The sequence below is a fragment of the Trachymyrmex septentrionalis genome, unplaced genomic scaffold (assembly GCF_001594115.1).
Source record: "Trachymyrmex septentrionalis isolate Tsep2-gDNA-1 unplaced genomic scaffold, Tsep1.0 scaffold147, whole genome shotgun sequence".
Taxonomy (NCBI): domain Eukaryota; kingdom Metazoa; phylum Arthropoda; class Insecta; order Hymenoptera; family Formicidae; genus Trachymyrmex; species Trachymyrmex septentrionalis.
The window spans coordinates 511,219-527,459 of NW_017304620.1; the positions used below are offsets into that span (position 1 = coordinate 511,219).

General features: G+C 37.5%; 1 protein-coding gene across 12 annotated transcripts in view; it reads left to right on the forward strand.

The window, feature by feature from the left end:
• The window catches only part of LOC108745695 (glutamate-gated chloride channel), a 549,841-nt gene that overhangs the window by 363,624 nt on the left and 169,976 nt on the right, over window positions 1-16,241 (forward strand). For 11 of the 12 annotated variants that reach the window (XM_018481999.1, XM_018481995.1, XM_018481994.1 and 8 more), the window contains one exon: window positions 12,057-12,271. In XM_018481999.1, the coding sequence (XP_018337501.1) occupies window positions 12,057-12,271 (215 nt within the window). Of the gene's footprint in view, window positions 1-12,056; window positions 12,272-12,360; window positions 12,421-16,241 lie in introns of those variants that run through there. The other variant, XM_018482006.1, reaches the window with a different exon arrangement.

A 16,241-nucleotide genomic window follows, 5' to 3' on the forward strand; every position in this document is an offset into this window, starting at 1 on the left:
TACAATCTTCATACTTGTTACTATTATGTACTATTATCATTATAATTTACACATTATGTTTTACATTTTAGTATAAGTATTAGTATTATGTTTTATGTAGTGTCATTTATTATGTATTACTATTATTTTTCATTTCGTGTATTGTACATTTATACATATACTCGTATATATACTCGTATATGTATTTTATATCTGTATACTCTAAAAATGGAAAGGATAATAAAAAAATATTTTACACGTTTATATTCTTATATTCTTATATTGTTACTATATATGTATACAAAATATATCAATTAAAAATTTATCAAATAACATTGTTTTTGTGTATCCATGAATTGTGCGATCCATCGAATCCCAGCCACTTGACGTATACTTTGTCGCCCTTCCTGCGCAACACTTTCTCCACGAGATACACGTCCGGATGAGTAGCGCGATGCAACTCGTGTTCGTAGAACGCTCTAGCGACGGATTTTCCACGATAGTCCTCGAGTAGATAGGTTACAGGATTAGTACGCTGCACCTTAACGATTGTAAACACTTCGGTGGTCCAATTTGGTGTAATCCTTCTCAAAAATCATCTTGTACTTGTTCACGCGTACCGAATCGCCTACTTTGAATTTTATAGGACCCGCTATCTTTATCGCACTGTACACTATGCCCAAGAATTTTTCGGCGATCGCAGAAGTTACGTCAGCGGGTCGCATGCCGATGGTGCGATGCTGGCACGCGTTGTAATCTGACACGAAACGCGGCAACTCGTCGACCCACTTGTAATTGCCGTTGAGTGTAAACATCTTCCACATGTCGTTTTTGAGCGTGCGATTGAACCGCTCGACCACTGACGCTTTCAACGTCGAATACGTGGAATAGTGATTAAAGTTGTGTTTTTTCAAGATATTCTGTATATCTGCATTGTAAAATTCTTTCCCCATATCCGTTTGTAAATTTTTCGGACATCTTCCGCTCTCTAACGAACTGAGCGATAGCGTTAGCCGTCTCGCTTCCACCCTTGCTCTTGAGCGGAACGACCCACGCGTACTTGCTCAACACATCGATGACGGTGAGTATGTAGTGGCCTCTGTTGAAACTCGAGTACGGGTGCATCTCAACGATATCAGCCACAGATTGTCGTACCCCCGGACTATGACACGCGGAAATTTCTTCTCGCCGGAGCGTGCAATTCCTCGACGAGCCGATGTTTCTCGGAGCTAATTTTTTCTCTCTTTTTATCGGATTTCTTTTTCATGATTTGACGTGTAATACACAGAGTATAAGAAATTAATGTATTTTTTCTCGCTGGTGTCACTCGACTGACTTGTTTTATAAATACGCGATTTAATTTATAATAAGACCGGTTTTGCGAAGTTCCTCGATGATCGACAGCATCTCGTTGTTGTGAGCGTTGTTGCCTGTTCGACGAAACGTCGAGCAATCGTAGACGATCCACCAGCTCATTGGGATCATCCCAGGATACGTAATCGATCGCGTTGTCGTTTAATGTCATTGCGTGAGGTAATCCCTTTCCAGATTTCTTCTGTTTCTTGGGTGTGACCGACATCAACGGGGCGATTACGTGTTTGTACTTGTATTCTGTTGCTCTATAATCGACCCTATGAATGGTATTTGTGTTTGTACACGTTCGTCACCAACAGCATGCTCTTGTACTTGTGCATATCGTCTTCCGTGTAGTGGGCATCTTCGGGAATTCTCTTGAAAATCAACTCGTAAAGACCTAGTCTTATCGTACGCCGTCGATAATTATGTTGTCCGCGTCATCCACGTCGAAACGTTTATTGCCAAACATCAGCCCATCCTTGTGTAGGTAAACGCCGTACACGTGATCTATACCGCTCTCTTTATCTCGCGCTCCCCTCAGTAAAATAAGTACGGCCTCGACGTACTTTTGACCCAGAGGGGCCCAAACCAGCTCGTAACGCCTCTCGACCTTCCGACGTTTGCAGCTGATTTTGAACCTTCGTCGCTAGCGAGTCTTCCGTCGTTTCGAAAACGTTCTCCAACGATTCTATCGTTGGTACGATTTTGGCACACGGGGTGGAGGTTATTGGTTGAACATCATCGTGCGATCGATCATTGGATTTATGCAGAGTCGTGGAACGCTCGAACATCTCGCTCGCTTCTTCTCTCTCCTCTTGTTTTTCTTCCTCCTTCCTCTCGCGTTTATGGGCAGACGCTGTATCTTCGTCGCGCGACTCTCTCTTTGTCGCACGCACGCCGGGGCTGTCGGCGAAAAATCGCAGCGGTTCGATAAGAAGCTTAAAACGTCTGTTCAACGCGATGTCCTCCTCGATTCTACCGGTCTTCAGAGCGCGATGTTTCTTGCGGATCGACTTGCTTGTCTTCTCGATCGCTCTTGCGATTTTTTCACACTCGCGCACATCTGCCATGTTCGTCTGTGACTAAGTATCGACAACGACTGGTCGCGTTACGGTATCGCGAACTCGTTAAATCCTTTTCTGTATCGCCCATTTGTGAGCGCACTGTCTTTGTCTATCACTACGAATCCATATTTTTGTTGCCAACAGGCATGGCACAACGCGCAAAATTCGTTGTACGACATGTCGGTATTTACATGACCGTTGTAAACGTGTTTCAAGTTGGTACCGTCCTATTTGAACAGGATCAGTAGGTTCGCGTTGTCGCGTATCAGATGTTTAGATATCCTCGCGTACGTCTGACAGAAATAGAAGCAGTCAACGTTCGATGGCGATCGAAAAGTATTCTCTCACCGCATCCTGCTTGTCGCATGCCACATCATCAAAGATAAAAATAGAATTTGGACGCGCCTCACTCGATGGAACGACTTCGCTGTTGTTGGAGAACGTAAAGTAGCCGATTTCGTCGACAGACGTAAACAAATTTTTGAGATATCGATACTTTGGTTGTTCAACGATTTCGAATAGACGTACACGTTCTCGAAACGTACACCGTTCGGGTTCTCGAGTAAGCTTATGAAAACGTTGGTTTTACCGCAATTCGACGGGCCGCAAATGATCGCGCGTATAGTACTCGGCAGCATTTCGCCGTGCTTGCGCTTCTCCGCGCTACCTTCCATCATTCGCGATTTCGCGTTCGTAACGCGTATCGTCAGCGGTTGCAGCACGAATTTCATGCTCACACTACAGACTGTGCACTCTCGAACGACTATTTAAAGACGTGCGAATCCCGCGAATCGCGCAGTAGCAAAAATGTATCTCGCGCTGAGTCATCCTTCCGATATTCGAAACTTGAGCGCCGAGCAATTACAATATATACCGAAGGTCGTACTCTTACACGTGTACGACGATTATATCGAACACGTCTGGGACCAGCTTCCGGAACACGTGAAGACAGATTCGGAGGTTCGAACCTATCGTCGGTGCGACGAGCACTACAATCAGCCGTGGCAGCGAATGCACATCGACGGTCCCGCACCTAAGATAAAGGACTAACGAATGTCAGCGTCGGGCGATAGTCTGTTGAATTGAGCGGTAAACGCGCTTCCTTTCGAGTTACATATTCCGGGCTACCAGTTTTGCGGCCCAGGCACTCGACTTGCGAAGCGATTAGCCAGAGGTGACGCGGGCATAAATCCGCTGGACGCTGTGTGTCGGGAACACGACATTGCGTATTCGCACAGCAACGATCTCACCAATAGACACGCGGCAAACAATATACTAGCCGAGAAGGTGCGGAAACGCATTACTGCGAATGATTCGGCTCTGGGCGAGAGAGCCGCCGCTGCTGCCGTCTGGGTAGCGATGAAAGCCAAGACCAAGATCGCCATGGGCATGAAACCGAAGAAGAAGACGACGACGACGACGAAGAAAAAGACGACGAAAAAGCGGATACTTCCAACGGCGAAACGAGGTTGTGCGTTACCGTTTCTGCCAATGTTGGGCGCGCTCGGGTCCTTGATCGGCGGAGCGGCCAGCGTGGCGAAAGTGATAAACGACAACAAAGTCGCGCGATGTCAGCTCGAAGAGCTGCAACGTCACGACCGCGCGATGGAACAGGGCCGCGGACTGTATCTCGCTCCGTACAAATACGGACGCGGACTGTATCTCGGCTCGTACAAACATGGACAGGGTGCAGCTGCAAAGAAAAAAAAACGCCAAAGAATCGATAAAAATGCGCAACTACTAATGTGCAATTAAACGAGCTCGCGAGACGTATGCGCATACCATACTTTAGAGGCATTTTCATGCGTAACGCGTTACTGACAAGCGGTGCGCGTCGAAATGAAAGCGGTATCGTGAATATGGACGATGCGACGGGGCCTGGTACTCACTGGGTAGCGAAGAGGAACAATCGCGTCGTATACTTTGACAGTTTCGGTAATCTTCGACCTCCCAAGGAACTGGTGCGATATTTCGGGAACAGTGCTACGACGATAGAGTACAATCGTACGTACTATCAGACGTACGATCAGAGCTTCTGCAGATGTGCCTGCGGTTTCTATAAACGGTAGACGCGCGTGAATTTAAAAAGGTCGGCGAGATGCTGCGTAATCTCAGTATTAGTCGAACTCCGTCATGTCGCTGACGCTTACGCTGAGGGAAAAGTACCGTCCTCGCGGCAAACTACTTTCCCACCATAGATTTGAGTGACAGCGATTACTCGGTCTGGCGATTTTTGAGACTTATCATACGATACCGAACGTGAATAAATAAAAAAACAAATTTTATTTTGCTAAAGATGATGTGGAAATTACAATTCCCGAAGGTTCGTACGAAGTGCGAGACATAAATGAATTTCTGAAACGCGCGATTTTACGGAAACGTCCGCACCGCGACGCGCTTGAAACCGTTGACATAGTGCGTGGTGACAATAACAACAATGACATCGATGACGATAATGGTGAGGATGGAGAATACCCGATTACGCTCCGTGCAAACTACAACACGATGAGATGCGAGATTAGATGTGCGTACAGAATAAACTTTGACAAGCCCAACAGCATTGGATCGCTGCTGGGATTCTCGTCGAAGCGTATACTGCGACCGCAAAGATGGCACGAATCGGACATGTCGATTAACATAATGAACGTAAACGTTATCCGCGTAGAGTACAACGTGATCGCGGGTGCGTATAGCAATGGCAAAAGCGTGCACACGATACACGAATTTTCGCCGAGCGTGCCGCCAGGATATCGGAAAAGCTGGCGCAGATCATTTACCTACCGATCATCGCATGGAGCATCACGGATCTAACGATACGCGTCGTCGACCAGAACGGGCGATTACTCGATTTTCGAGGAGAAGAGATACCGTTAGAGCACGTACGACGTCTGCAGTGATAACGTGAGCGTGAGATGCTCATGCTGAACGGAACGGAGCGCACGCAGAGAGATAACGTATTCTTTACAAGGCCGACGTCATAGCTCGATAACACTCGCTCCAACTGCATTAGGAAGAAGAAGAAGAAGAAATTCAGCGCGTCGAACGTTACATTTTTAAAGTCTTTGGGATTCGTGGTGCGCAACATTTGGGATGACTGATATCCTAAACATTAAAGACGAGCCGATCTTCGACAATCGCGTCGTCAAGATTGAGACTCACACGTACAATCCGTTCGCCAACACAACGTTCGGGTACAGCGACGAGATAAGAATACCCATACAACAACAGGATCTGTACACACTGCCGTACGGAAGCTTTCTATACGTCGAGGGAAAACTGACGAAAAACAAAGTGGTTCAGGGTCTAATGTGTCATTGGGAAATAATTGCGTCGCGTTTATATTCGATGAAATTCGATATGAACTCAACGGTGTGGAGATTGATCGTAACAGAAACGTGGGCATAACTAGCACGATCAAAAACTATGTAACAGTGTCATCCGACAGAAGCGTGATTCTGCGGAATGCCGGCTGGGATGCGCACTACTGCGGCCGGATACTTTAATTTCTGTGTACCGCTCTACGTACTGCTGAGATTTTGCGAAGATTACAGACGTATGGTGATCAACGCTCGTCACAAATTGATTTTAATACGAGCGCGCAATGACAACAATTGTCTGACGGGAGATTCGGCGACAGAGCCGACGCTCGAATTATTCAAAGTACAGTGGCGAATGCCGCACGTGTTATTGAGCGAGATAAATAAGCTGTCGATGCTGCGCGTTTTGGAGAGCGGACGATATCTGAGTATGGCTTTTCGTTCTTGGGATCTGTACGAGTTTCCGCTCTTGCAGAGCACGACCAAGCATTTGTGGGCCATTAAGACTACTCAGCTCGAGAAGCCACGCTACGTCATTTTCGCTATGCAAACAGGTCGAAAAAATATCATGTCTGAGGATGTAAGTCGATTCGACTTACCACCACTTTACTTTGCACCACTGAAAATTAACCAATGCTAAACTCTACATGAATACGGAATGTTATCCGTACGATGATTTGAATCTAGATTTTGATAAAAACAGATGTGCGATTCTGTACGACTTTTACGTAAGTTTCTGCAAGGGTTACTATGGATACGAGTATCTCGAGCCGAGTCTCACCTTTACAACCTTTTTACGTAATGGCCCGTTCGTGATCATCGATTGCTCTCGACAGAACGAATCGGTCAAGAGCGGCACCGTGGACGTGCGATTAGACTTTGAATGTAAGGAGAACCACAAATACAACAGTCTATTGTCATCATACACGATCGTGTGGTGCAGTATAATCCATTGACCAACGTTGTGCGCAAAATCACCTAAGTATACCTCCGACACTATATAAAATCTACGATACGCCGCAATCGATCGCAGTATTCTCGACAACATGTCTATGCCAACGTTCGTGGATCTGCAAGGATTCATCGTTAACAAGAAATTTATCGTGAAGGAAGTGGCAGTGCTGAAACAGGGGATCGTTCTCACGCATTATATTTTTACGAGTCCCGTACCATGGAAATTTTTGACAAGATCCGACAGGTCTTGCGCTTCCTGGTTAAGTGCTTATCACCATGGATTGCGATGGGAGGACGGGATGGTTCCGTACAACGAGGCGAAACGTCTGATCACGGCAGCTGTATTTGAAGATGATGCTATCGTGTACGTTAAGGGACAAGAAAAACGAACGTGGCTGTGGACCTTGCTTCTGAACGATGAGCGAGAACGCATGTACATCGACACCTTGAATGCAGTTTACAAAGACATCGAACCTTTAACTAATCTGGATGTTACTAATATTATGCGATGTGGACAACATGTTAAGAATTGCGCGTTACAAAATGTATTAAAAATATATAACTGGTGGTTGCAAAAGAATTTTTAAAATAAAAATATGTTAACGTATTTATTACATATTTCTTTTTTCCCTTCCTTTATAATACATGTACTCGTATAAACGTATATGTATAAACATGTGTATGTATGTATGTATAAATGTATGAATGTATGTACGTGTGAACGTATATGTATAAACGTACGTATGATAAACGTACGTATGTATAAACGTATATACATGTATGAATGTACGTATAAACGTATGTGTGCGTGCGTGCGTGCGTGCGTGCGTGCGTGCGTGCGTGCGTGCGTGCGTGCGTGCGTGCGTGCGTGCGTGCGTGCGTGCGTGCGTGGGTGCGTGCGTGCGTGCGTGCGTGCGTGTAATCAACCGACTGGGGTCCTACTACAGCGATGCCGCCGGGACTTCCCGCGCCTTCCCCCTCTACCGCGCCTTCCTCTGCCCGCGCCAACGAGTACCCCACCGCGCCTTCCTCTGCCCGCGCCAACGAGTACCCCACCGCGCCAACGAGTATCCCCCGCACCCCGCGCTCTTCTCAGAGGACCTGGGTTAGAACCCCCATATTACACCTACTGGCAGTCTATAAAAATCTATAATAACGTAAATAAATTAATATTATAAATTAATATGAGAATTACAATTAGTTTAAGGAATAATTATTTTGAAATAAAAATCTCAAAAAAAAAAGCCGTGAATAATCAATACGCATAAAGGACCACATTAGCAAAATGCCATGCTATTGTTTAAATTTGCATAACTTAAAATATACACAGTCAAATAAAATGTTAAATAGCAAACAACATTCAAATATACATATAGTCATGATAATACGCTCAAGTTTAAAAAAAATGAGGAAATAGGTGTAATTAAATATTAAAATGTACCTTAGAAACGATTCAAAATACTTGAAAGTAAAAATGCGTTATAATAAAATATAATAAATATATGTTTGAAAGGTGTTTTTATTTTGTTTTTTAAACATGATTTTTTTCTAAAGCTGTATAAAACATTAAAAACATGTTTTATAAAAAACTGAATGTTTTCTTTTTTTTTTAAACATTTTATCAATCCTGGAAGTAAACTTCATACTTTTTAACGCCTCATCTAGAAGAAAGACAATATAATCAAAATACGTGCTCTTTTAAATCAAATTCCACTTTCATTCAAAACATTTTTTGCTATCATAAAAACCAAATGAGATATTTCAAATGGTCGAGTTAGCTGGGAGACTCTGTACACACGTACAGGCGCACGTGCTTGCACACAAATAGAGTTTAGAGACTTTACCCGAGTGCATCCATGTGTCATTTTATCCTTATTTAACATTCTGTAAACACAAGGACCCTAATAGCCCTGACAGAAATGTCCTACGAATTTCCTAAAAATATCTCGTTAACTAAGCAGAATATTATGTCCGGTAAAAAGTGTTTTACATATATAATTATATATAAATTTTGAATATATTAGGAGTGTGCATTAATTTTGAGGGATTTTTTGGTAAAAATACGGCTTTATTGTGAAAAAATGATTACAAATTGAAAATTCAAAATATCGTTCTGCAAGTTCTTCTTGTGTTTGACTCGGGTCTTGATCAAGTAAAGCTTCCACGTCCTCATCTTCAAATTTTTTCGGCTGGCCTGGACGTTCCTTGTCTTCCGTGTCCAAATCACCTTTTTTATAGTGTCGAAAGTACTTACGTGTTGAAATGAATGAAGTATAATCAGCAGCACTTTTCTTCAAATAGAAGCAAAAAAGTAAAGCTTCCCGCAAATTGCGTTTTGTTGGCACAAAATTCGATATATTTAATGCTCAAAAAAACAATATTGTTTATACTTCGGCAAAATAACACATACTGAAAACTAAAATCACATGATGGCTTTGATCATGAAGGTACGTATAGCAACAATATGGTCCGATGCGATAGTACTAGTTACGCCATATCTTGAAAATCCTTTAAAATTAATGCACACTCCCAATAATTATATAAAATTTTATATAATGCTATAATTTTTATATATATTATATTATAATTGCATTCACAAACAAGGTATAACTTCGTCGCCTGTTCACGATTCCAAATCTTTAAAATTTTAAACACGTTTTATCAGTCATATGAACGCAAGCGTAGCATGATGGATAGCGCACAAGTCTACCGTGTTAGGGTACTCGTTCGATCCTCAGCAGATCTAAGAAATTTTCACGCGCAATCTAAGATGCTAATAACTCAGATAGTTAATAGCACAGTAACGTTTTAAAAATATATTTAAACCGTATTATGATAGACGTTCGGATACATATTGGACATATTAAAAACAATTCTTAAAAACGTCCATTTTAGGTTGCAATGGATTAAAAACTGGACTAAATTAATATATTAAACAAATTTTAGACCACAATCAAGACAAAATGATTCTTATATGAGTATTATTATTGAATAATATCTTATTCCAGAATACACATTATAAAATTATAATAAAAAAAGAAAACGTTTCTCCCTGAATTCGGGAATTAATTTTATAGTGCTTCGAAATGGTCACCCGGTTGCATACCGCCATCCACTATCGTTGACTTCTGAAATCGTATGGAAACCGCTGTACTTCGATGATCCACGAACACCTATATAATCATGGATATATAGTTATGATACATCTGTTCAATATGATCCTTATAGAAGTTTGTGCAGTTTAACTCAACATCCAGTCAGTTACTGTCTAATAGTTAATCTTAATGTTATAACGACTATTTTTAGGTTAGAAAATATACTGCACTTTTATAGTACCAGTTATCATATATATTGTCTTTGATTAGAGATCTCCACAGTCTCTCTCCTGTCGATAATAGTACGTCGTATTGATACGATGCGGATTATGGATCATGATGTACCTAAACAGTATGCACTATAGATTTTTTTCTCGTTGAAAATTTTTAACATAGCACTGATGTCCTAGGGACGTCTATGGAACGTTCAAAAAACATCCATACATACTAATAAAAGTAAAACTCCTCGTGCGATCTTAAAAAAATTTTCACTTGTCGAGTCAGCGAAAGCAACACGTCGCGAGCAGATTTAGAAAATTTTTTGCATAAGATGAACATTTTCTAAATGTCCAAATGTGAACATACTTTGTATGCTGAATAAACATGTTTTTAAAACATTTGTACTAAGTCCATGTACTAAGTCCATGGATGTTCGAACTAAATAAAACCAGATTTGGACGTCCAATGGACTTTGTATGGGAATACCTCCCTAAATTAAATAAGAAACTTTTATTGCGAAAAATATTATAGTATAATTAGTACTAGTTTTAAAAATATAAATCTAAAGTTTTAAAGAATATAAATATATAAAGGTTAATGAGAAATCAAATTAATAAAAAAGAAGTGTTACGTCCAAGCCCCGAAATTTCAAGCTACGGAAGCCCACAATAATTGGACGTCCGAGGGATAGTCTTAGATATTTTCGTTCAATATGCATGAATATCCCAAGAACGTACCAAATTGTCCCGAGAACATTCGGACGTAATTTAGACGTAAAAACATCACTTTTTTTACATCCAATGAACATTTGTAGTACATTTATAGTACATTATGAGAACGTCTTTAATACGTTTATATAAATATCATTTTTTACTAAAAGTTCTAAATCGCGATCTTATTACATCATATCTAACGTAGCGACCAATATACGAACAACAAAGATATTAAATAAGTAATAAGCTAAATTATTTAATAATCAAGAATAATACACCCGAAGAGCATCCCCCCCCCCCACCGTAACTATAAACTTAAATTATTTTTCAATATCTCCCTTCGTGTGGATAGTTGAAATCTTTTATGGAGCCGCACGTTGCATGAGAATTTATAAACCCATGAACGTCAAATAGAAGCCTAGTTTTTAGTTTTTCAAATATGGCGACTAAGATATTGAATATACGTCTATTATGTACAGGATCTTTTTTGTCAATATCACAATCTTTATTTTTTGTCTGACACTTTTTTTGTACAATCAATATTTTAGAATATTAATGAGGTTTTGCATAGTTTTCAAGATGGCGACCTAAATATGTTCAAGCATCAAAAAATTCTTTTAGTATTTAGCGACGAAAAATACAGCAAAACCAAGTTTCATTAAAAACGAAAAGAAATTAATATAAAAGTTTATCAAAATTATTAAATTGCTTGTCAAATAATATTACTACTATTATTGCGTTTTAAAACCGAAAAAGATTTCGACGCGCAGTTTACAAAATTAGATATGTGTCAGATGTGTAAATTTACAAAAATATTTAAACATTAATATTTACTTTTACTTAATACAAGATTTCTCTTATTTAGTTACATTTATCCCGTCCAAATTTATATCACAATTGTTTAGATTTTAGACATATCTACATAAAAAAAAGTTGCATTTTCCTAAAAAATAAAATTTTTGTTTTATTATAATTTAAGAAAAAAGTTGAAAGTAAAAAAGTGTCTATAAAAAAGCGTTTCTATCAATATAAATTTTTGTATGAAGAGTATTACTTTCAAATTAATCAAATAAATGATGTTTAAAATATTGAAGATACCATTTCTAAAAATAATGTTTTGAGAGAATTGTATTCAATATTTTAAGAGATAAAAATTTTGCAATATTTACGATTTACTTACAACTATTTATCTATACCAATTTCAATTTTATAACTGTAATAAAAAAAATTATCTAGTAATAAAAAACAATTTTTAACTTTTTTTTAAAGTTCTTTAATTTCTTAAATGTTTTGCACTTTAATCACAATAGATATATAGTTTATTCTGACATGAAAAATTCCTGCTTCCAATTATTTTAGGTGTAACAACGATGCTCAACTTTTTCACCACGTCAAATGGCTTCCGGGGAACGCTACCTGTCGTTTCAAACTTGACTGCCATGAACGTATGGGACGGGGTATGCATGTGTTTCATCTACGCGAGTCTTCTCGAATTCGTCTGCGTGAATTATGTTGGTCGCAAACGGCCGATGCACAACGTTGTTTATCGTCCGGGCGAGAATCCCGTTACCCAGGTACTTTACTGATTGATATATTTTGAATCATTTTATTCATTACATATGTATGACGCATAAGTAAGACGCATTGCATTTTTATATCGTAGATATTCAGATGCGATACGAATTTGAATGAAGCGTATATTGTCTTTTTTGCATAATTAACGCAAAATGATGTAACTTGACATAAATATTATTATAAATCATTTTTAGACAAATATATTTGGGATCGGTTTAAAAGTAAATTATCGATTATAATAAAATGCTCTCTCTCCCTCTCCGCTCTCTCTCTCCCCCCTCTCTCCCTCTCTCTCTCTCTCTCTCCCTCTCCCTCCCCCTCCCTCTCTCCCTCTCCCTCTCCACCCCTCCTCTCTCTCTCTCTCTTCTAAAGGAGGGGAGGTATAAACCTTTCAGATTATCAATTATATTCATCTAAAATTATACACGCGCACACATATACATACTACATACAGTGCAGTTAATTATATTTATGATACATATAAATATTTCGGAACATTAAAATATTTTAAACCGATCCTTATAATGAACAATTAATTTTTCTTATTGGATAAACAAATTAAATTGTATTTTACAAAAGAATTATTAATCTTTCTTTGCTAATATTAACAAGTGAATGAAAATATAATATTAATCATCATTTTTTTTCAGAATATAAATGCATTCGTGCAAATAAATTGAAATTTAGAAAGACATCTGACATTAGCTAATGTCTACAAGTTATAGATCGCACTACAAACTTTTACATAAAACATAATGCATAGGCATGAAAGAATCAACCAATCAAAGTTTTTCTTTTTCGTGAAATGGAAGGAAAAAAAGAAATCTGATTGGTTGATTCTCTTATGTATTGTGCGTTAAGCGTTATGCAAAAGTCTATGCTGCGGCTTTATGATTTTGTGACAAGAAAATAGATGAGTATTACGCGATAATATTACTGATATTAGATAAGATTAATCAGTATTGACAATATAATCTTAATGAAAGGAACAATTTTTTCTTTCAATGGATGAGAACAAGCTCTATAAACTTTACTTAAAGCTCTAATATAAATTCCACAAAACTTTATATTAAATTTAACTCATAAAATTAGAGTTTTGCACAATCGTCTCTCTAATTTCATCGAAGATATAATTCACAAGAAGATTGCGATGAGAAAATGATTTTATATCTCGAAAAGAGAATGAGATATATGCTAGGTTAACATATATATTAAACATTGGAATCTTATTCATCATATGACTGATTTTTAATATTATCTTACGCATCGCAAATGCGTAAAAGATTATGAAACGATCACAAATTATGTTAATATGTGAATACGATGAAAAATACTGTAAATTCTTTAAATTTCTAAATTCATTATTCTTAAAATTGTTATCGAATCAATAATTATTATCAAATTATTTATACAAAAATCATTTGTTTATGCCATGATGCATTCTAAGTTTATCAGAAATAGATTTTTCGTGAAGTTCGATACTTGTTTATCACGCTGATTGTTCTTTTATTGCGTTTACGTTTTGCACATAAAAATTTGTGATGTGACTTTACACAAACACAACATACTTTGTTTCTTTGCAGTGTTCTCAAGATTTCTTCATTTACACATTTCTTTTATTTGTATTTTTTTCAGAGAGTGTGAGTGTATTTTCTTACGTTTTAATCAATACTTCTCGTAAGCCACGAAAGAATCGCGCGGATTGTGCCCACTGAATCATACTACTACTGGAACAAACGCTAGCGCTAGTTTCGCGATCCGACAAAGAGTGTTTCAAATATTTTTGTCTTTTTCTAACTTATACTTAGTTATGATTGCATATGGACAATACCGTGCTACACATGTGCAATTAAAATTGAGTATAAGTTAGAAAAGGGTAAACATACCTTGGGACGCTCTCCCTCAAATCATTCTTAACGAAGGCGACATAAGAGCGCGCTTGTCCTAATATAATTATATTTTAGTGATTGTACCGCATCTTTATCATTAACAATCAATAAATCGATCTTCAAGATACATTCAACATATATCATATCGATACACGTGTTCAGTTACATAACTATTATTACGCAAATACTTTGTATTTAATACACGATCATTTAAAAAAATTACTATAAAAAGGTAGAAAAGAGATGACTTACATAGTTAAGTAAATAGAATAGCTCAGGATGCTGTAAGTTTAAACAACATATCCGGTAAAAATTTTGTATGCATGAATATATAAACATACATAAATAAAGACCTGGATACACACAATTATACATAATTGCTCTCTTATATACAATTATGCATAATTTTATATATAATTATACATAAGTAATTTTTTTATATTTCTTTAACTTATATTTTATATTTCTTTTAAACTTGATTTTTTCTAAAACAAATAGTATAAAAATTACCCTTTTAATTATTTTCAATGTTTTTACATTACTATTATTATTTTTATTACACTAAAAAGAAATTTTACAAAAGAAAGAGGAATGTATGAACATGTATGGACATATTTCATATACAATTATACATGTTTATAAATATTTATATATGTTTCTACATGTTTATAAATATTTATCAGTGAAAAAAGTAAAAAAGCATCAGAGCCTATGTCAGCTGTTCGGATGCACAGAAGATTCTTTATTTTCGTGTGAATGTAACAAAACGAATAAAATAAACGTTTTGACCCTTCAATTCGGGTCCTTATCAATATAAAATATAAATCGAAATTACATAAGTAATGCAAATTCCAAGTTGATGATTCCCGACAATTTAGTTCGCTCTTTTTTATCCAAATACCAAATTAGCTATATAATGAATAGCTCAATGATTATCAAATGTAAGTTTTTATATTATTATTGTATAAGTTAATATTTTTGATAATTATTAGGCTATTCATTATATAGCTAATTTGACACTTAGAGAAGAACGAACTATATTGTCGGGAATCATCAACTTGGAATTTGCGTTACTTATATAATTTTGATTTATATTTTGTATTGATAAGGACCCGAATTAAAGGATCGAAACGTTTATTTTATTCGTTTTGTTACATTTATATGAAAATAAAGAATTTTCTGTGCATCCGAACAGCTGATGTAGGCTCTGATCTTCTTTTACTGATAGATTCTTTCAAACCTTATTTTATATATTTGTTTATAAATATTTATGTATGTTTATAAACATATTTATACATATTCATGCATGCAAAATTTTTTACACTGGCATAAATAGCGCGCTATTCCTTCAAAAGTGTTTATTCTTTCCGAAAGAAACTGCAATATGCATGTCTCCATCATTAAATTCTTATTTCACAGTCGATTATGTCCTTTTCTCCTTTCGTCTCATCCTCTTTTCTTTCTTCCTATTCCACTTCCTCCATTTCTTTTTCTCCTTCTTTTTTCTTTCTCCCCCTCCCCCCTCTTTTCTCTTTCTTTCTCCTTCTCTTCTTTCCTTCAAGCATATAATATTATTTAATATTAAGTAATATTTTAAGCGCATTCCTTAGAATAGTATAAATGTAACATAAAATTTTAATAATAATAATTTTATATATATATATATATATATATATATATATATACATACCATACACAGGGTGGCTGGATTGTACGGCTCCACTCGTTCCGAGCAGATAGAGCGGACTAAACTAAGTTGAAAAGTCTTGTACTATTTTGCAATGCTCGCAATAATTAACGAGATATTAACGTTTAAAGATAGCCGAATACGCACGTTTGTCCGATTTACTATTGCCGAAGGTACGGCCCACCGAGCGCACAGCGCGCGAGTTGTTCGAGCTTAGAGGCTCGCGACGGTGAGCGGAGCGCTTACCTCATTTCCCACGCGCCTTAAGATCCAGCTAGATCATCAAAGATATTTATTCCTATTAGTTGTATTTTCACATGAATGACCGAATAAAATTCGATATTTAATAATATTTTACTGTTATTATATAATTACATATATATGTATATTATA